Genomic DNA, 21,272 nt, shown 5'->3' on the forward strand with positions numbered 1-21,272 from the left:
ATTTACCTACTGAAAAAATTGTTGCTCTGATAAACACAAAGAATTGCTTGTCGTTGGGCATGCAGTTGGTGGCAAATACATCGTAGCATTCGCATAGTCTAAGAAAGCCTACTACTGCATGGCAGCCAACGGGGATGTTGTATTCTTTCCATGAGATGACGCATTGGCCTCCACACTGCAACATCTCACCCCGAATTATGAGCACTGGATTCACATTATGGGTTGGGAGGGAATCGTCAACCTAGAGAAATGTTTTTCATATTTTATCTTCCAAAATTCAGTACAGTAATTAAAAAAGCTTACTCCAATCCATTGCACCAACCCGTTCGTTCCTGTATTGCGGCTGCACCACGCGTGCGCTTACTTAAACCGAATGATAGCCAGGGATCGAAAAAAATCTGCAAGAATTTATGCGTTAAGTTAAAACATTCACACATTTATAAACATTCCATTTACCATCCGAAATTTCTTTGAAGAGATGCCGATACGCGTTTAGAATTTTCACAATTTCAACTTCACCGGTAACGAAACTGCTATCGATCGCGCACAGTTAATTTTTGACTTTGCTTTCTGAAATCGCGGTAAAACAGTTTGTAGCTTTTTTCAGTAGCATTTAACGAAATTTCGTGAAAAGCGATTTTGAAGTACCTAGATTCGGCACTTTATTTTACTGAGCTCGGGGATTTACTGTTTTACTGATCTTCTCGGCAAATAAGATTGCAGTATCTCGGTAAATAAGCTTCATTTCCGATATCTCAGTAAAGTAATATTCCAAGTTACGGTAAAACGAGAAATGTTTACCGATATCACGGGAAAACAGACCTATTTTTGTGTAGTTCGGTATTTTACTTTACCGAGACTTTATTTTGGAATTAAGTGTGTATGGGAGCCCCCACTCTTAGTGGGAGGAGGGGTCTCTAACCATCATAAGAACCTTCCCCTACATGCAAATTTTCACTCCGATCGGTTCAGTAGTTTTCGATTCTATAAGGAACATATGGACAGACAGACAGAAATCCATTTTTATAGGTATAGATTTGTTTATAATGCTCACCAAAAACTGTTAAAAATTATCTGCTTAGGGGAACTGTGGGTAAGACGAACAGGTTAAGAAAAACATCTAATATAATACAGAGAACTTATGATTTATAAAACCTAAAGCGCCTAAACCTAAACCTAAAAGCGTGCAAGAAGTGAAGGGGGTAGCCCCCCTCCTTCCGAGGGCTGCCAATCGAAAATTGTTTAACAGCGGCAGCATGAACAAGTATTCCAAAATCTATTTCATGGCTGGCCGCTGCTAATTTAGTTGAAGTCCACGTTTGCCGGTTAAATTTTCGTTTATATGCATGAGATATTGCTAAGAAGCAAAATCAACAATTTTATTATAACATGTTGCCTGACCATCTTACCCACACTAGCAATTGTCCATTTCACCCCATCATTATACATTTTTTAAAGCGTTCACAATTTTTCATATGCAAAGAAAATTACCCATTATTTCAATGCAGACGATACTTGAAAAGGTATTAAATCGAAATACTTGATGTATGGGTAACATTTTAGAATTAAACCACTCAAAAAGCATATTTTCGATGACATTTTTTTCCTGTTGGATACATTTTGCACTGCGACCAGTTATTTGATCTATTGTGGCATTTCGATGACATAAAAGTTACATCCGCACGCAGAATCACTTCCAATTTTCAGTTTTTCTGTACGTTATCAAAAAGCAAAACTTGAAGGTCCTAAATAATGATGGGAACGTTCAGACATCATAAAATAGCAAGAAGATTGAATGCCCATCAAAACATTTAGGAATTTTAATGCCTAACTGGTAGAATTAACCACCTGTCCGTCTTACCCACCCTGTTCGTCTTACCCACAGTTCCCCTATTTTTTTTGGAAAAAGTAATCTTTGCTGCGTTTATTATATTCACATTATAAAATAAAATTTGTTAATGAATCTGCTCAACGGTGCCTGATTTTCCTTAGCAAACTCGCAGGGGGAATCACAAAAGAAAACCAAAAGGAGATCTGAGCACCTCAACGGTAATAAAAGATTTACTCGCATTTGCCGAAACCCGGGATTGAACCGGGGACATTTAGATCTTCAGTCTAACGCTCTCCCAACTGAGCTATTTCGGCAACTTAAAGAAGAGTTGTTCACTGCGCTTAATGCTAGAGTAAAACCGTAATTATTTTCATACCAGCTGTATTTCAATATGATAATAAATAAATGACGCATTCATACAACGTTTCGCTCTGCATGGAGGAGATTTGAGATAATAAATTGATTGACATTGACATTGCATTCTGTCTTATGCTTTTACTCTCTATATGAAGTACCACATCGTTCGCCGGTTGATGATCTAACTCTAGCAAATGATCACTGCCGGTACCTAACGGTTTCTAGACCTGTGTACCAGCCGCATAGTGAATGCATTGGTCGATCTTGCTTTGATAGGCAACCGGAACTGCACTCTTGCAGCCATAGCCGCCCAGCTTGTGGATAGCGGCGTGATCCAAACAATCGATGATTCCATCCCCGTTGCAATCCTGTAAAATGTTTGATATTTAATATTAAGTGTAATTAACAGTTAAGGGATATTCGTGAATTACGTAGAAGAAGAGTATTTATCTAAGTCCATAAATTGTGTGCGTACGGTTTTTACTGCAACGGTCATTGCACTGAGCAACACGTACTCGCATAGCCAAAAGACGAGGAAGCAAGAACTGGTTTAAGAACAAGTCCTGGTCATACGTTTATTTGTCTTCACAACCACTTCTATTTCACGGTCATGGGTGGTCGCTCGTTAGTAGAAGGACGTCGATATACATAGTCATAGAGAATCATTCTTACCTGACCAAACTTCCTCATGTACCCTTGTACAGTTCTGGCGGCGCAGAAAGGGTCGTTTGCGCAGTTCGCGTATGCTAAAATAATAATACATAAGTTAAACCAATCAAGTAAACGCTAAATTATAGCATTGATAATAAAAGCACATTGTATTTACAAACTTTGATTGATAGGTATCATGAATGGTAATAAAAAGTCTATGAACCATGGTTTACAGTCAATAAGGCATAATCCGTAAATTATAGGTACAATCAAATACCAGTTTATTATCATATGCTCGTGCTTTGCGTTAATAACATGATTTATGTCCTTTAACAGTGGAAACCCACATCACTTACCTCCTTGCGAGTCCGGTACATCTCCCTGTAGAACCGGTTTGCCAGCATCGGCCCAGTATGCCCAGGTAATTCTAAACATTCCGCAGGCATCACCGCTGCAACGAACAGACGGATCGCAACCGCTAGACGCATCGCAAATACATCGCAGGCAAACCTCGGTCACAGGAGTTTCCTCAACGGCTGTGCACGTTGTTGGTAAGAGAAGAGCGAAGTCGAAAGTTAGTTCGATAAAATGTTGCTTACACACTTAAAAAACTCGGCAAAATTTGCCTAGATTTGGACAGCTGAGCGTTCGGTGAAAATTTCGGTGGTGCATATCGACGTTTGCGGATCTTTACTAACGTTTGGTATCATAAAAAATTTACCAAATGCTCGGCTGTCCAAATCTCGGAAAAATTTTGCCGACTTCGGTGATTTTTTGAAGTGTGTGCTATGCAATGATTTTCAACGAAATTAGAGCCAAATATTTTATCATTATACCAGATTTTTAATCAAAATTAAAAATTAAATCAAACGTATGTAATGGATGGAAAAGTATTCATTCTACAAACAAAAATATGATGCGTAATCAGTTTTAAACAGAGGTACATCAAACTATTCGACAATTCATATTCATTTATTTATGTATTGACGACCACTATTTCAATAGGGCCCAAGTCCAACTTGTAAACAAACCGAGCGACGGTTCTTTTTTGCTGGGCCAGCATTGTACTAGGGCACTATTGAAATGTTGGTCGTCTATTGTTCTTATTACGCAAATAAACACCTAATAGTTTTTCAGCCTTGCACAATGTCATATTTAATCACTACTTTAAAGTGTAATTTTAAACGATTTATTTACACACGAAACATTCTAATACTATCGAAGTTTTAATAGCTTTCAGCGACAGGGATGCGGCTCATGATAATCATATGGTATTTCATATGGAAATTTACTATTAGTTATGTGCAGAATATTTTGAGCGTATGTTGCTACATCGTCGTAATTGCCTATTCCCATCCTATTCAACACAAATTATTAAAAATATCAGCATTTTTATGACACACAATGCAAAACTAGTTATTCCCTAATAATTTAGTTTGTTGTCTATCATACTCGATCCATCAAAGTGAGCTGAGATCTATTTAAATGCTTTTTACCATTAAAGAAGTCATACCAGCCAAATTTCCTACGTTTTTTCGTGCGACGAAGAAGATAATCTCAACTAATCGTTTTAATTTCCGTCATTCATAAATGAAAATAACTCACGCAAGGCATTGTCGTTATTCTACAGCCAGGAAAACTTGCCTGACCTGAAGAAATTTTGTAGAATAACATTTATCACGCCGTCCTACACAAATACATGCGCGTTAGCTTCGTAAACATTATTGTGATTTTTAGTTCGGACGATGAAAAATTTTGATGGAGGAATTCTAAAACGGTACGACGAATTTTAGAAATAAAGTCAGTTGCGTAATTTCAAAAATTTGCTTTAATAGTCACTTTTCAGTGATTTCAAAGTTCACGGATCGGAAGATAAGTGCACAGAGAACAGACATTCATCTTAATCGCGCAACGTGTGTAAAAGCTTAGCCGCCATTTTGAAAGTAAGTGGTAATGCTCCCGCTACGTGGCGCTCACATCACTAAGAGGATTGATTTTGATTTTTAATGTCTGTCAATGCATATCAAAGTATTCATGTTTTCACCAAGGCGTCGCTATAGCACTAGCGTGTTGTTTATGCAATCTATCGAACCAACAATAAAAGTAAATAACATTTATCAAAAATAGCAGTGCTTGAGTTATTCCTTTTCAACTCATCCGTGAAACAATCTTTGCGTAAATAAACCAACTTTTTTGCATTTTGGTTCAAAGTGATTCTGTGCGGCTTCCCGCACCCGTTCGTCTATACGAAAGTCTTCATAGCGGTAAGGTTTTCTGGAATGCGATTAAAGTTCAGAAGGCTGCTGCAGGTGCCGCCGCAATGGTGTCAGGCGGTACGAATGGTGCGTTCAATTATTGAAAAACTCTAAACATGACACCTATTTCCGGTAATTATCAAATAAAATAAAATCTTGAGATGCCTTTTGGTTTCTATTTTTGATTTTCAGCCAGGTTCAATAAATAACATAAACAAAATTACAGCCGTTGCTACAGCAACTTATATCAGAGTAGCCAGTATTTCGAATATGCAGAATATAACAAGACAATATATTAAATTTGGCAACAAGGATATTGAACAACTGGTGCACCTGATGTGAGATGTCGCTAGTGTCTTATTAAAAAGTTTACACACCATTTGCATAATATTTTATATGAGCATAAATGTCTGTTCTCTGTGATAAGTGTGTTTAGTCAAATTAGCACAAGAACTTTTGGAGTATTCATTAAATGCATCCAACAAATGATGAAAATTAGAATGGCTCTACTTATTACGACGGGAATTAGAAAAAACCCTAAATGAATCCTGTTTTCTGTTATTACATAAACTGAATAAAGTGAATTGGTTGATCAGTCGTTTAGTATAATCGACTGACGTGCTTAATTAAGATGGGAGGTTACTTTTCTTTTCTTATGGCCAGAACTATAACTACATTTTCAACCATAACTAAGAAACAAAAATAAAGCCATCTAAACCATTTTGAAAAGTTCCATAAGGTAGAATATAATTTTTCCGATCTTTCTTTGGAACTTTCCACCACTGCAGTGTACACCACCGTCCCAGAATACTGGCCCAAACAACGAAATACGTGATCGCGTGAAATTACGCCGAAACCTATCATTTTTCACATATAGTGTCTTTAGGAAAGTTTGTTAGCATAAAAAGCCACTTCTTTTGAAAGGATTTTGACTTTACACGGAAACAAATTCACTCTCGATAATGAGAGAAACGGCTCATGATTTCGGGATCCTAGTGTATTTTATACATTTTATATAACATTATGAATAATAATAAACACAAATTTCTTGCTAATCAAAGACAACGCAAGACCATGAATTACAGATACCACCGCTTTCGGATATCCTCCTTCCGGGGACCGTTATAGTATAAGTAAGATTGTCGCACCCGGCTGTCCAACACATTCAAATAGAAGCCAACGTGGAAAATACGCTATACATTCGACGACTTTCAGCAGAAAAAGCTACCGCAGAGTACAGCATAAGCGGATAATACAGCGCTCGTTCGCTAATTGCACGAATGAGGCGATGCGATTAGCGAATTTCGTTTTTTAATTGCACGATAGTTGCCAATATTTATTGTAAAACGTGATGCGTTATCACTGTAAAGAACTCTTCACATGCATTCACACGTACGCTAAATTTTGGGAAGAACATCTAAATTTTTACAAACGAACTAAAAGCTTAATGAATACGTGTTCAATTAGTCAAAGTTTAGTCAAATTTGCATGAATTTGATTGTAATGTATCTACGTAATGCAAAGATAGAGAGTTTGCATTCGGCAACGCTGCATTTTTGTTTATAGCAACCACCTGGAAAACCACGTGTAGTTTGACAGATAACTGTTTTTTAGTTGCACGATCGTGCAACTAGCGAACGTGCAATTAAAAGACGGTGCAGTTAGAGGGCGTGCAATTAGCGCACGAGTACTGTACTGATTAGCGGATAATACTGACAAGCGGATCAAAGAACGGGAAAACGTGAACGAGTAGTGCTAGCACGTCCACGCCCACGGCACGACCAATAGAATAGCGCGAGACGTATTAGACACTATCGCTGCAGACGATTCCAAGCAGCGATTGATACAGTGTGCCAGCGAGCGGCAGACGAGAAGGACCGAGCAAGAGCTCACAGGTTGGTTGTAACTGTGACACGCCAGAACAGTGAGAGAAACCGAAATGCTAGATCTGTCAAAAAGAGACTTCACCATCGTGGTTTGATTACTCGGAATCGTGAACTTTTTTAATAACTCTTTTCATAGTGCTTTGACGTAGGACTACGTCTTTCAGGAAGGTAACTGGTATAGGGTGTCATTCCAAAAAATCTTTCTCGAAATGGTCAGGTTTTGAACGCTAATAGCGTAGTGGTTTCCTGAACGATTTTCAATATTCTTACACCAATCGACTGGAAAATCTTCTAAAAAGTGGCCCAAACGAAGAAAAGTATGGATTATTGATGTTGAACTATTGAAAAAATGAAAGTAATGAATCTATGTTTTACCAGAATTCGTGCTTCGTAATTGGTTGGAAGATTCTTTACGGTGATCTAAACCTATACCAATTTGATATCTGTGCTTAGGAAGTAAGCCAAAACAAGTGACCAAGTTTTCTCATTTCAACAAGATTTCTTAACACCGCTATTAAACCTAGACCATTTTGATGTCCTTGCTAGGCAAGTACACCAGAAAAAGTGACAAAGCCCCCTCGTGCCAACAGATTTCTTACGAACGCGATTAAACCTAGTCCAATTTGATGTCTGTGTTAGAGAAGTGTGCCAGAAAAAATGACACAAGTACGTTGTCCAAACAGATCGCAAATTCTTTACTGCGAGACGATTAAACCTAGGCGAATTTGATATCTGTGTTGGAAAAATGTGCTACAGCTGTAGTGTTCGGTTATAATATGACTCTGTATGAATACGCATGCTTGCCGTTTTATTAGAAGTGTAGTGAAAAGATGTGCTGTTGATAAAATAGTATTGAATTGGTAAAATCCCTTCAACGTGGGGAACCATGGGTAATAAAACAATCTTTAATTTCTGTAAGGTAGCAGGAAAGCAATAATTTGTGTTCTTGATTTTGTTAAATTGTTTCCAAATGCATATAGAAATAACTCTGAAATCTTTTGTTGCATATAGCATGTATACATGAAGAATCGAATGATTACAAGCATGGATACATGCTACTATCACTACAAACAGATTTACGTAGTCCTGCGTCACCTATATATGCGGTCGTGTCTTGTACACAACTGCTCTGATTTTTTTTCAATATGGCGTCTTCGGAAGAATTTCTTTATATCAATAGACGCAACGACTGGTGGTTAGTATTAGTTCGGAACTCAAACACAGGTGGCGCTGCAAAATTTAACTTTCTAATTTGATGATATACAGCTATGGTATGTTCTAGAAAGTTTTAGATAATCTTATTATGGAAGCTTTTTGCTGAAAACATTATTCCTCTAAGTATCACAATTTTTGAGATATTAGACGCCTTTCATGACGGGCCCCCAAAAATCGGAATTTTCACTATAGCTTCAAAACTATGTGATTTAGGGAAAAATAAAGTTCTGCAAACATTTGCATCTATTAAAATCACACACTTTTGCAGAAGAAAGTGAACACGTATCTTCTATACATCGTTGGAGTTACCTATTATAAATATTAGGATGCTTGGAAAAAATAGATTGCAACATGTAAGTTAGCACATTACCTGCCCCTCCAGAACGTGGTTTATCAACCAGAAGTCCCAATTCGAGTGTGAACTTCCGTTGAATGTTCTTTTTTCTCTCATTTACCAACTGTTTTCCGTTTAATTCTGTTACATAACAAAAATCTTTTACAATATTCCCGTATTCGAGATTCTGCTAAGACGCTCAAAGTAATGACTTTTAATTACCTGGCATTAGTTTGATTTTCTTACTAGTCTCTTGCGATGCAAGTAGAGCAAAGCTCTACTCTGGGTATAACTGTCTTTAAGACAATACCCTTCTTTAACGACAGATTTCGCAGCCGGTTATTAGAGTACAGGACAATTACAGGGCAAGTGTAATGATCTTATTAAACTCTAGCAGTACCGCACAGCCGACATTAGTACATACGATGACTGGCTTGCTACATTAGCATCGTACCTTGCTGATAACAGGGCGATGGGACATAGTAAACATTATGATATATGGCTCCGAAAGACTGAATAACACTTTTTGGAAATGCAAATTAAATGATAAAGATACTGAAAGAGACAGATGACTTAGCATGTTTTAAGATCAGTTTTGAATATACTTTCAGTTTAATTATATCTCGGTTGCCAGTTTTTCCAACTTTTTATTGTATAGCAGTACGAAATATGGCCAATTTTTACCTAAATGGTTCATTAACTCGCTCTGTATAGAAGATACGTGTTCACGTTCTTCTGCAAAAGTGTGTGATTTTAATAGATGCAAATATTTGCAGAACTTTATTTTACTCTAAATCAAATAGTTTTGAAGCTACAGTGAAAACCCCGATTTTTGGGGGTCCGTCATGAAAGACACCTAATATCTCAAAAACTGTGATACTTAGAGGAATAATGTGTTCAGCAAAAAGCTTCATAATAAGATTATCTAAAACTTTCTAGAACATACCATAGCGCTATATCATCAATTTAGAAAGTTAAATTTTGCAGCGCCACCTGTGTTTGAGTTCCGAACTAAACTAACCACCAGTCGTTGCGTCTATTGATATACAGAAATTCTTCCAAAGACGCCATATTGAAAAAACACTATGAAAATAGTTTAAAGTTTACGATTCCAGAGCAATCAAACCACTGTGCGCTGTCGGAAAAATGCAACGAGCGAGGCATGAAAGCAAACGATGCTGAATTAGCACACGAAACAATACTCAGTACGTAAGCAACGGTCGTATGAAATTAACCTGGATATTCGAAAAAAAATTTGTAAAGCCAATAATTACGAAAATTAAGATCAAAAATACACCTTTTTTTAAATTTAGTATAATGCCAATGGTACTACATAACGAATCATAATTCGTTAATTTATATCGAAAAATATTATGCACATGCGAGATTTACGGTGGCTCGAGAACCTCCAGAATTTGATTTTATTGTACCAACTGAATAAAGATCAGGCGCTATGAAACAAGTCAATATAGTCCTTAACCCTCTAACGGGCAACATCGTAAAAATCATACGATCAAGCTAATGACTATTTTATCATGAAAGTACACTCGAAAGATCCTTAAGTTCTGATTTTCATGCAAATATTAGATAAATATTTATCTGGAGCAGCGCCAGGTAAGAAAAAGTACAATTTCTCTTTTTCGTTTTTCATGTCTACTGCTATGCCTAGATATTTTTTCAATTCAGATAAGGTACCCCGGGGCAAGTGGGAATACGGGGTAAGTGGGAACGCAGCTCATAACTCTCCTCAACCTCATTTTCTCCAACCGAACCTTTCTAGAAATGAAAGATACAACTCAAACGCATGTATTAAAATTATAGATTATTTATAACAGGCATTCCAAACATCAAAATTGGACTTTCAATTTGAGCGTTATTTTCCATTTGCGTTGTAAGTTTGACGCATCTTTTTATAAATGATATTTTGGCCACAGGCTTTACGTAAAAGTACATGTTTTTCTGACAGTAGGTAAACATAATGAGTGTATTAACAAAATACACCCGAAAACTAGTTGTTTAATTTGACAAACGGCATTAAAAAAATGGGTCGAAATAAGGTCGGCACTTCAAAGCACCCGGGGCAAGTGGGACCTATTAAAAATAAAGTGTTTCAGCACAAAACTTCCTGTCCTAATACATTTTTTAGATGAACTATCGAACATTTTCAGTTCAATTACATAATATTTATACCAGTAAAGCTTTAAAATAAAACCGAAAAAGACTAAACCAAGAGGCCCCAAAAAAGAAGCCCACATGCACATTGTGAGGGAACAAACAGTTTGGTCACATTTTGGTTACACCTAAACGATGTTAACTGAATTTGGAAAGTCAAATTTGATATAATTAACCAAATCTGCAACTGGAATTGAAACAATAAAGTGTTGTGGTAATTAAAACGTAACTATCTCTTATGAGTAGCTCTACCAAATTGGGCATGGTAGAACAAACAGATCATAATCGTATTTTCGAGCTATTAAACAATGATTAATCCTAAATTACGTCTCGCAAGAATTGGATACAACGACATATTCAACTACATTTCATTACAATAATGCTTTACAGCGTAATTGCCTACGATCTGTGTTTTATATAAATTATAAAGTCGCCCGTTGTGATCTGATTTTGTTACGCTATTTTTGAATGAATCCTTCGTACAAATATTGTTTTTGATTGCTTCTTGCAATGCTTTAACGTTTCTGTATATTAACTTACACAATTTACTATTATTTTATGCTTTTTAATCAAATTTGAATATAGCCCCATTTACCGGGGCAAGTGGGACCTATCGCCATAATTTTGAAAATTCTCCTCCAGATTCATTTCATGTAAATTGATAAGCCTTTTTCGTAATTAATCCTTCGAAGTGATACCACTAAAGAGTTTCTGTGCTAAAAGAATTTTGGAATAATCATAGGTATAGAAAACACAGTGGAATAAACCCAAACTATGCATTTTTAGGTCCCACTTGCCCCGGTGTACCTTATATTACAAAATTGAAATTGAGGTCAACCATTTTATTCTAGATGCTTTTTTTTCTTCAAAAGTATAAAAGGGAATAGGGTAGTTGATTCAATAGTTGTGGTAGTACCAATAGTTGCGCTACTATTCATTATTAATGCATATTTTCGTCACCGTAGCATTTTAGATAAAACAATTACATTCATTATATAAAACAGGCTTTTAGAAGTATTGGTAGATAGACTACATCATTTAAAATTAAAGCATTATTTGCTAAAATGCCAATTTTCCAAAATCTAACGCCCAGTTGGAGCGCACAACTATAGGCTCTCATTTATAGTTTTGCTACGATGTTTTTTCACTTAGCAACCTAGCAATGTATATGAAATAACACAATTAAACGAACACCAAATTTAATTAAGAAAACATTAGCGCAACTGTTGGTACAATATAGAGTAAGGAGGGGTAAAAGTGCGAAGCGGGTAAAAGTGCGATTCAATGATTTATCAGTGCGGATTCCGAGTAAATTGACTACATTGGCATGGATGGGTGAGTACTTTGACAGCTTAAATCTATCATAAACATTTGTTGTTTACGAATCATAGTTGCTGAGTTATAGGTAAAAGTTATTTTAGAACGGTTTTGATGTAATATTTCGTTGTACGGCAAATACGATATCAACAGGAGGATATTACTTAATGACAAATTGTAGCAGTGTTTTACATCACTCAGATATCTCTCTTGAAATTGCGGTGAGAAGAATTTACAAAATAGATTTTGCTTTTCTATAATTTAATCAAACCCCGCCAAGCGCCTAGCGGGGCAAAAGTTCGATTTATTGACGGGGTAAAAGTTCGATTCATGGATCGAGAATCTAACTCATTTTACTGACGGGACGACGACACTATGCAAGTCCTTACGACTTGCAAGCTACTGCGCGCAACACTGTTCGTCCGTCAGCGTTATAGTCGCGATTCTCAACGGGGTTGTTCGGGGAAAGGTTTCGTTTCTATCACGGAGCGAAAAAATTCGTTTGTTTCAAATGAACTTTTTATAACAACCTAAAAATATTTTTGTTTCAAAACGAAATTCTATTTGAATCAAGAAAATAACAGTTTTGAATTAAAAGTAAAGTAGTCAAATTGAGTTTTCGATGTAAATATTTTCATTTCAATCATACATATCAGTTTTAAACGAAATGAAATTTCGGTTTGTGCGTAAAACAACCATAAATGTGGTTGAAACTACATTTTTACCTTTGTTATAGAGTAAGGATGCGATTTAATGATTTATCGGTGCAGATTCCGAGTAAATTGACTAGATTGGCATTAATGGGTGACTACTTTGACTGCTTGAATCTAACGTAAACTTTGGTTGCTTACGAAACATAGTTGCTGAGTTATGTGCAAATGTTATCAGGCGGTTATGATGTAATTTGTTGTTATACGGGTAATACGATATCAACAGAAGGATATTACTTGTTGAAAATTTGTAGCAGTGTTTTACATCACTCGCATATCTGTTTTGAAAATACGGTGAAAAGAGTTTACAAAATATATTTCGCTTTTCCATAATTTAATCAAACTCCGTCAAGCGCCTAGCGGAGTAAAGGTGTGATTCACGGACGGGGAAAAATTGTGATTCACGGACGAGGCAAAAATGTATAGCTAATTATATACAGCTTTTGGCACTATATTACAGATACTAGAAATGGAAGATCTGCAGAAAACTGTGCTCTACAGATGTTGGTCGAAGGAAAACAATGTTTTTCCGCTGATGAAACAAAAAACAAACGTTTGGGAAAGTTTCGATCTGTTGGAGGCTGCAATACACCAGCGCAAAATAGGAAAGGTGTAAATTGAGAATATTCCTTACCGAAACATACCGCAGATTGACGATAATATGGTTTTGTTAGCTACTGCTGTGCTAATTTCATGGATTCGAGCTTCGCACTTTTGCCCCGCTAGTGGGGTAAAAGTGCGAATCGGCACTTGATCAGAAGAATGAAGAATTTATTTTCAATAACACTATTATTCCAGATGATTTATAGTTGAATGTAAAGACATTGAGTAGCTGCATCACTATAAAATATATTTTGTTGTTGTTCTTCTTTATATCTCGCGAAATTTGATGACAACTTCAAACATCGCACTTATGCCCCGCCCTACTCTAATTGAATCGGAAAATTCATTTTTTCTTTATAAAGCTTCTCGTACAACGAAAGCAATTGTCTTGCCTTGTGACAAATACCTTGTATTTGATAAATTTCTATCCCACAAGCATTAATTGAAGTATATACCTCAATAAACAAGCAAAATGAAGTTATATTGTGCTTAATAGCGCAACTAATGGATCATCTACCCTATTTGCGCATTAATTCATTTCGGAATTTTGGTTTTTGACAGATGATAACTTTTAAATACATAGTTAGAATGTTGTGATGTTAATAAAAAAAAGGTCAGAAAGTCTGTGAACACATTTTGCATATTCTCAATTCAAAACTAATTTCATATGCGGCTCTGGAGCTTCAAACGCGAAGGCCGTCTCCAGACGGCCTTACCCGTTAGAGAGTTAAGTTGATAAGCATTACCTCCTATCAACACTAATATGCAAAGATATAGCGCCCTACACGATTAAATTCTAAATTCGGCACTAATTCGATAGTCAAATTGTTGCCGAAAAAGTAAGTAAGTGTGACTCACATTTGGTCCTCTGCAAATATTTGCTCAGGACTGCCTTGTGGTTTTACTTTTGCCACTTCGAGTATATACTAATGTATGTGACGATGACTGAATGAGATTTTTTCTATTTTTTCGAACTTGTTGGGTCACCATAACTGTCAATTGTGTCTGATGTTTGGTTATTTTTTAAAGTAAACACATTCAAATTACTAAAATTCCATTTTTGTAAATTGATGAGAAGAAATTGTAATTGAACGATGAAATTGCAGCGTTACGAATTATCATGCCAACGATGTTTCTCATATGTTTGAAGAGAAACTCTAATTTTCTCGATAGGTCTTCGTAATTTTGATACATTATTTCGTTTTATTTTACATATTTTAAAACATCGGGTTTCTGCTGAATACTTTGGAAAAACTCAAAAAAAAACTCCCAAACCGGAACTAAAGCCCAGCTGTGAACCGTTATGTCGAAGAGCACGAAAACAACATTGAAGCAAAACTGACAGAACAACAACTTCGCCGCACCTTGACCTTCGTTCTGTGGCGCAACTCATGCAATCCACAAGAACGTAACGATCCATTCGAAATTCTCTAGATTGTCGGTTCTTAATAATCACTCTGCTTCCTTAACAACTTACCAAGATGTGACACATCTGCAGATACCGCAACAAAAAGCAGCAACGAAATGCCGGCCAAACCAACGATCGATTTACCGTGCATTTTAATACTTCACACTTCACTGCTTAAGTATATATTTTTGTTATTATTGTAGCTATTGATGATTAATACTCGACGCGGTAAGTCCAGTATGCGACCGTTCAATTTGATGTGATCTTCGCGACTGAATCACGATCGTCACGGGAGGGAAGTTTACTAATAAGGTTCTTTCAAGAAACATGCAGCATTTTCGTTGTCGTCGTTTCGGTTGAAGCCGCGATCGCACGATCCGCGCATCGTACACAGTTAGTACGAATGACGTCATCTCGTTTTTGCTAGTACCACACTACCCTGCGATTCTCAACCGCTTTCTCATACATAGTAGGTATTGGACCTGGAACTTGAAATTCCTGTTCCCCCACCTAACTATGAATCTGCTTTCTAGTGACTGAGCAATATTGATGAAGAACCGCCGATTTTTCTCCGAAGGCTTTCGCATGCAAAGCTATCTATAGATCCATTGATTCCTTACGCCAGATTCTGCGGCTACCGTGCTCTGTAAATAGCATTACGCATGGAAATTGCTTAAATGCTTGAATCGATCATTCAAACATCTATCCTGTGTAAAACTATTTATGAAACACACATTCGCAGTTTTCCCAATAAAATAGGTATAAATATTTATACATTAATGTTTTGCTATAGTCTTGTTTTATATCCCAAATCATCATTATCATAAAATAAAAATGACCGACAAACGACCGTGCATGCATGCATGCATTTTGTATGTCGAACAAGCTTTGATTCTTAAAAATTCTAAAAAAAAATAACGCGAAACGGGTTATACAAACTAAACTTGAAAAAAAAATCTAGCGGTAAACTGATTCATAATTAATTCGTCGGTTGCGTGGCAAGTGAAATTTACAATACAGCTAGTAAACAAAATGGTGCCGATAATAACTGTCCTAAATTTACTAAATCAAGCCTTCCATTTGGTATTATGTGGACGTATAAGTTAACTTAAATTTAATCGAATGTTCAGCCGAAGGGACGGTTTAAGTCAGTGGACTTAAACCGCCCGCTCGGCTTAACTTAACATTAACACGACTTAACATTAGACGAGGAACCTGACTGGAATACGCAACGAACATTTTTTAAGAGTAGCTTATTCGACTAGGTATTGTATGGTTAAACCAACGGAACAAGCGCTTGATAAGCTGATATACAACAAAAATGTTCCTTGGGTAACCTTCGTAGGCTTGTACAATGAAATGAAAAAATGTGCTTATATAAACAATGGCGATGTAGCTTGTTTACTACAACATTTTCAGTGACCAGATCTTTTTTGAAAGATAACTACAGTTCACACTAATATAACGCAAAAATAATACGTTGGCCACAATACCATCTTCAAATACTTACCTGCAGTTTTTGCGTATGGCTATATCAGTATTGGTACCACCATCGTGTCTTGTCTGGCAACCAAGGTATTGAAAGGCGCCCACCTGCTCAATCTGTTATCACTCTACTGTGAAATTGGCGGGATTGTCAGTGTTCACTATACCATTGATTTAGTTTTTGCCACGATCGACAGTAGCCTGGGGTGACATTGCGCATCTCGTTTCGAGTGATTTTCGTTCGTTTCGACCACGTTAAACAAATGGGCGTCTCGAACGAAAATCACTCGAAACGAGATGCGCAATGTCACCCCTGCTTCTTGGGAGCTCTCAGAGAGGTCATCTAACTTGCTTTGCATGTCGTTTCGGCGTTGCACGAGCAAGACAATGTCGTCGGCTAAGTCGAGGTAATTTGGCTACTCCATCGTTCCAAGGCAATTTTCGATTTGGTCTACTGTCAATCGCTCTAACCCATATCTCATCCATAACGATGAGAAACAGTAGCGATGATGAAACCCAGCCCTGTCTCATACCAGCAGTAACCCTTATAGCGTCGGACACGACGCCGTTGTGCAAAACCTTGCGCGAGAATGCCTCGTTCTCGCCTAAGCGCGCCCCAGATGTTTTCATGATTGAGTCAGTCAAACTCTTTTTCAAAGTCAACGAACACCAGCAGAATAGAGTCCTGGAATTCGTTGTTCTGCTCCAATATAATGCGGAGCATTGTGATATGGGCTTACACATGATCAGCCAGCACGGAATCCAACTTGTTGCTGCTACTCTCCGGGCTCCGTCGACCTTCTCCTGGTTCCGGTTGAGGATACAGTAATGCATAGAATAATACAGAGCAACGTGATGCCACGCCAGTTACCGCATTCAGCTAGGTCTTCTTTTTTGGTACTTTGACCAATATGCCCTGTGTGGCATATAAATATGTTTGGGTGACATGAGCTGAATTGTTTATATGTTGCTATGTAACAACACGAATATATTGTAGCCAAAATAACTATGTTTGTTGATTTCACACGTGGTATGCAAGACATGAAAAGAATCGTTCTCTTTTATCATTGGACTTCCAACGAGGTCAGTCGTACTTGATAGTAAAAAAGAACACACATGCCCTGCATCCAGTCCGCCGGAAAAGTAGCGGTTTACCATATATTGCTGAAAAACTAATGCTGACAAAGTCTCGGTTAAAATGCAGTTAATCCCTGGTGCTCTGTTCGATTTCATACTATTGATATGACCAGCTTCGTCCTTTAGCAACATATTTGTATTCATCCTGGCACCACTACGTGATGAAAAATATCGTATATCAACATTGGCAGCGGCAATTTCTGCTTAATCGGCCAGGCATTTAGTAGAGGCTCTTTTGTCCCGCCTACGCCTACTCGTTTAGCAGCCCTCTCCAGTTCAGGCTATCGTTGACGGGCAGTTGTCTTAGCCAATCTGGTTCGCACTCGCTCAATGCCAGCTTTCGCCTCTATCCGCTCTCCGCTCGTCGATCTTCCTCCAAGTTTCATCCGAAATCCACTTCTTCCACCAGCTGCGCGCTTTACCGAGGGTTTCGTTACTTGGTGTGAAGAAAGCGTTCTTGATGCCAGTCTATTGCTCTTTGACGCTCTTCGACGGTTTCACAAAATGGCAACTTCGAGGCTCAGGATGCTTGTTCGACGAAGGCTTTTTTCACCTCGGGATTCTCCTATCGGCGGACGTCGTAACGACACCCAACTTTCTCCTCCCGTCATTGGACACGTGCCATGTGCAAACGTATCTCAGCGATAACAAGGTGATGATCGGATGCAATATCCCCGCTGCGTTTATTGCGTACATCAAGAAGACTCCTTCGCCATAATCGGCTGATGCAGATATGGTCGGGGGAAACCCACGTGACTTTTTGTGCTGGTCTATGATGAAAGAGCGATCCACCAATGATCATGTTGTTTGCAAAATTCTGTAAACAGCTTCCTGTTTTCGCTCATCTCTCCTAAGCCATGACGTCCCATGACACGTTCAAGGTCCGCGTAGTTTGAGCCCTTCGGGATTTTTTCAACAACCCTGTTCAGCTGGTTGTAAAAACATTCTTTATCGCAGGTCGGCAGCATCTGTTTCTGTAAGGTATCTGTAAGGTTTCTAACCCGTTTTCTTAATCTGGCAACGATTATTCCTTCGTTTATCGGTTCCCACTTCATCAGGGCCGCATGTACCCCTAAGGGCTAAGTGAGAATCCAACTCTTCTTTCTCGAGCAGCATCTGAGCATCAGCCATAATAAAGCAAGACTTGCCCGGATGATCGCCTTTATTCTGCATTTCGAGCGGATCTTTATTTCGTTGGACTTGTTTCGAACGAGTTGTTTTGCCCATTTGATTTCAGCTTCGTTTGAGCTCAGCCCCAGCTTTCAAGCTTCAGACGGCCAGCCTGCCTGCTGGGCAAGGGCCAGTATATTACATGTTTGATACGTGCCCATGTTTTGATGGTAAAGGTCGTTCCCAATAATTCGTTTCCGTTTCCGTTTGCAGCACGAGGTGGGGCAGCTACTGTGTTACCTGACTCACTGCGAATATGCGTTGTGTTCGCGGGATCGTGTTGGTTCGAAAGGTTTCGAAAAATATCGCCCTTGTATCGAAAATATCGTTAATTTTGATCACTAAAAATAACGTGCTTAAACGTTATATTTCATGTGCCAGTAGTACGCAATAATTGTGTTGTACAACTGAATTGTCAGCCTCGCCTCTATCTAGGGGCATGCGTTTTGCTAGGTTTACTGACTAGTAGGAGTTATCTCTTAGTAGAGTCCGAACGAGCGGCAGCGAGTAAGGACATCATATACCCGACCATTGCCCAGGTCGAATTTTTAGGAAACTATAATGTAGTAACCCAACAATGATCCGAGAATAGTTTTTCTCTTATACATGAGATATTATTCCCCAGAAAAACGGACATTTACATTCACTGACTCGTTCTTGTTCGTTGGAACAGTAATTTAATATTTAGCGTGGGTTAGGAATGTCTCCGTATTCGTCAAAGTGGTGCTTTTTAACGAAAGAAGAGAAGACCGCTTATTAACTTATTAATAGTTAATTGTTAAAGGGATATTCCAGTTTTAAGTTGATATTTTGGAATGTCGATCACAAATGGTGCTAGTATTAATACTAAATGTGCGTGACATTTGTTATCGAATTTTCTTCAGAGTTATGTCTGTTTGTGATTATACTAAGGGACCTGGCAATTATACCAAGGAAAAAAGGTCAAAAGCCGAGGGATTCAATTCAGCCTCCCGTTGCAAACAATCGGGATACTGTCAGCTATGCAGATATTTTACGAAACATCAAAATATCAATGGTCAATTTCAGCAATTGCAAGAAATTATTCTCAAAAAAAAATAGTGGTATTTTTTGGCAGTTTATTTGGCGACATTTTAATTTAATGGAAGCTAATGAAAGCGCTAGCACATTTAAAACCTGGCCAACGCACTACTCGCTGGCTAAAATGTCTCAGATTAGCGGTACCCGCCTCTGTAATTACGGAAATCGTAAATTCAACTGGAAATCATATTTGTTGTTTGACAATATAATTTATGCTTGTGTTACTAATTGAGAAGACTGTAACAACCGGCTTTTTAAACATCCGGAATCGTTTTGGAACTGTTAAAATCAGGCAGGATGTTTATGAAAATTACCCGGCATAAAAAGAATGATTCATCCAGACCCGTAGGCGAGCACAATTTACCTCTATAACGGTTCATTTTGCACTGGCTGCCGATCGTGATAACAGCAACAGAGGTGGCATGCGTCGCACTACGGCTACGGCATATCGATAAACCTATTCAGCATTGTGGTGAAGGATAGAATCTTGAGCATAATCAATCAATGAACTGCACGACGGTCTAATAATCTGCAGACCGCAGTGCTACCACGATCTTATATGATCTTCAAAATCGGTGCAGCCTACTCGGCCTACTAAATTGTTGGATATAGGTGTTGTCCTTACTCGCTGCCGGTTGTTCAGCCCCACTAAGGGATAACTCCTAGACTCCTACTAGTCAGTAGTCTAGCCCCTCGTAGGGGCCGGGGCTTTCGATAGCGGGTCGCCGGTGAACACTTGCAGCCTGCGGCCGGCTCACGCTGAATCTTCAAGGTGTACCTGAAGACGGTGTAACATTGATCATTTCAGGAAAGTTAACAGAAGTTGTTAATTTCACTTATTTATGAGATTGGTTTAACTGATCAATGTTACCCCGTTTTACAGTATTAGAAATTTACAAATCAATTTCTGTCAATGGTCCTCATGTCGATTCAGAAGGTCCTGTTACAAATACAAAAATTAGCTGTAAAAGTTTTATTCTGAGACATCAAAGTTCATCAAAGCGGCCTTTTTTTTTGGTTACAGGACGTGAGAAATACCGAACAAAGTACTACTGTTTTACCTGACTCACTGCGAATATGCGTATTATTGAAATAAAACGTAACCATACGCTTTATTCGTTTATAACGCATATGCAGTTAATATCGATAACAAACGATTTTTTGTAAGTTGTGCTTTTGTTATTGCATTTAATTTGTAAAAAGTTGCATAAATAACAATTCAGTTTCACAATACAATTATTGCGTACTACTGGCACATGAAATATAACGTTTAAGTACGTTATTTTTAGTGATCAAAATTAACGATATTTCCGATACAAGGGCGATATTTTTCGAAACCTTTCGAACCAACACGATCCCGCGAATACAACGTATTTCGCAGTGAGTCAGGTAACACAGTAGGAGCGAACTTTAACCAACACACATTGAAGGAACTTCACCCAACTCGTATATAGTCAGACAGGAAGAAGATAGTACAACAAATTGAGTGTTGAACACTTGAAACTGGTTTTCGTAAAGGTTTTTCGGGGAGCTGACATTCGCGAAACTGGTTTTCAGGAAACTAGTACTTTCCATAAACTGTATATCGGGTAACTAGTGCTTTCGGGAAAACTACTTTTCGGGAATTTAGTACATTCGAGGAACTAGTATAATCGGGAGAATGTTTTTCGGGGAAACTGTTT

General features: G+C 37.9%; 1 protein-coding gene and 1 non-coding gene across 2 annotated transcripts; both read right to left on the minus strand.

Moving 5' to 3' along the window:
- Nucleotides 1-2,072: 2,072 nt before the first annotated feature.
- Trnaf-gaa (transfer RNA phenylalanine (anticodon GAA)) lies at nt 2,073-2,145 on the minus strand. Its single transcript has one exon. It is a non-coding gene; the product is annotated as a tRNA-Phe (tRNA).
- A 71-nt stretch (nt 2,146-2,216) lies between these two features.
- On the minus strand, nt 2,217-14,959 carry LOC128734621 (lysozyme-like). Its single transcript, XM_053828904.1, has 4 exons — nt 14,809-14,959; nt 3,196-3,375; nt 2,861-2,934; nt 2,217-2,556 (listed from the first exon to the last, which is right to left on the minus strand). The coding sequence occupies exons 1-4, from the start codon at nt 14,888-14,890 to the stop codon at nt 2,410-2,412; spliced, it is 483 nt and encodes a 160-aa protein (XP_053684879.1). The 5' UTR covers nt 14,891-14,959; the 3' UTR covers nt 2,217-2,409.
- Between the last annotated feature and the right edge of the window lie 6,313 nt (nt 14,960-21,272).

This window comes from Sabethes cyaneus, chromosome 2 (assembly GCF_943734655.1).
Source record: "Sabethes cyaneus chromosome 2, idSabCyanKW18_F2, whole genome shotgun sequence".
NCBI lineage: Eukaryota > Metazoa > Arthropoda > Insecta > Diptera > Culicidae > Sabethes > Sabethes cyaneus.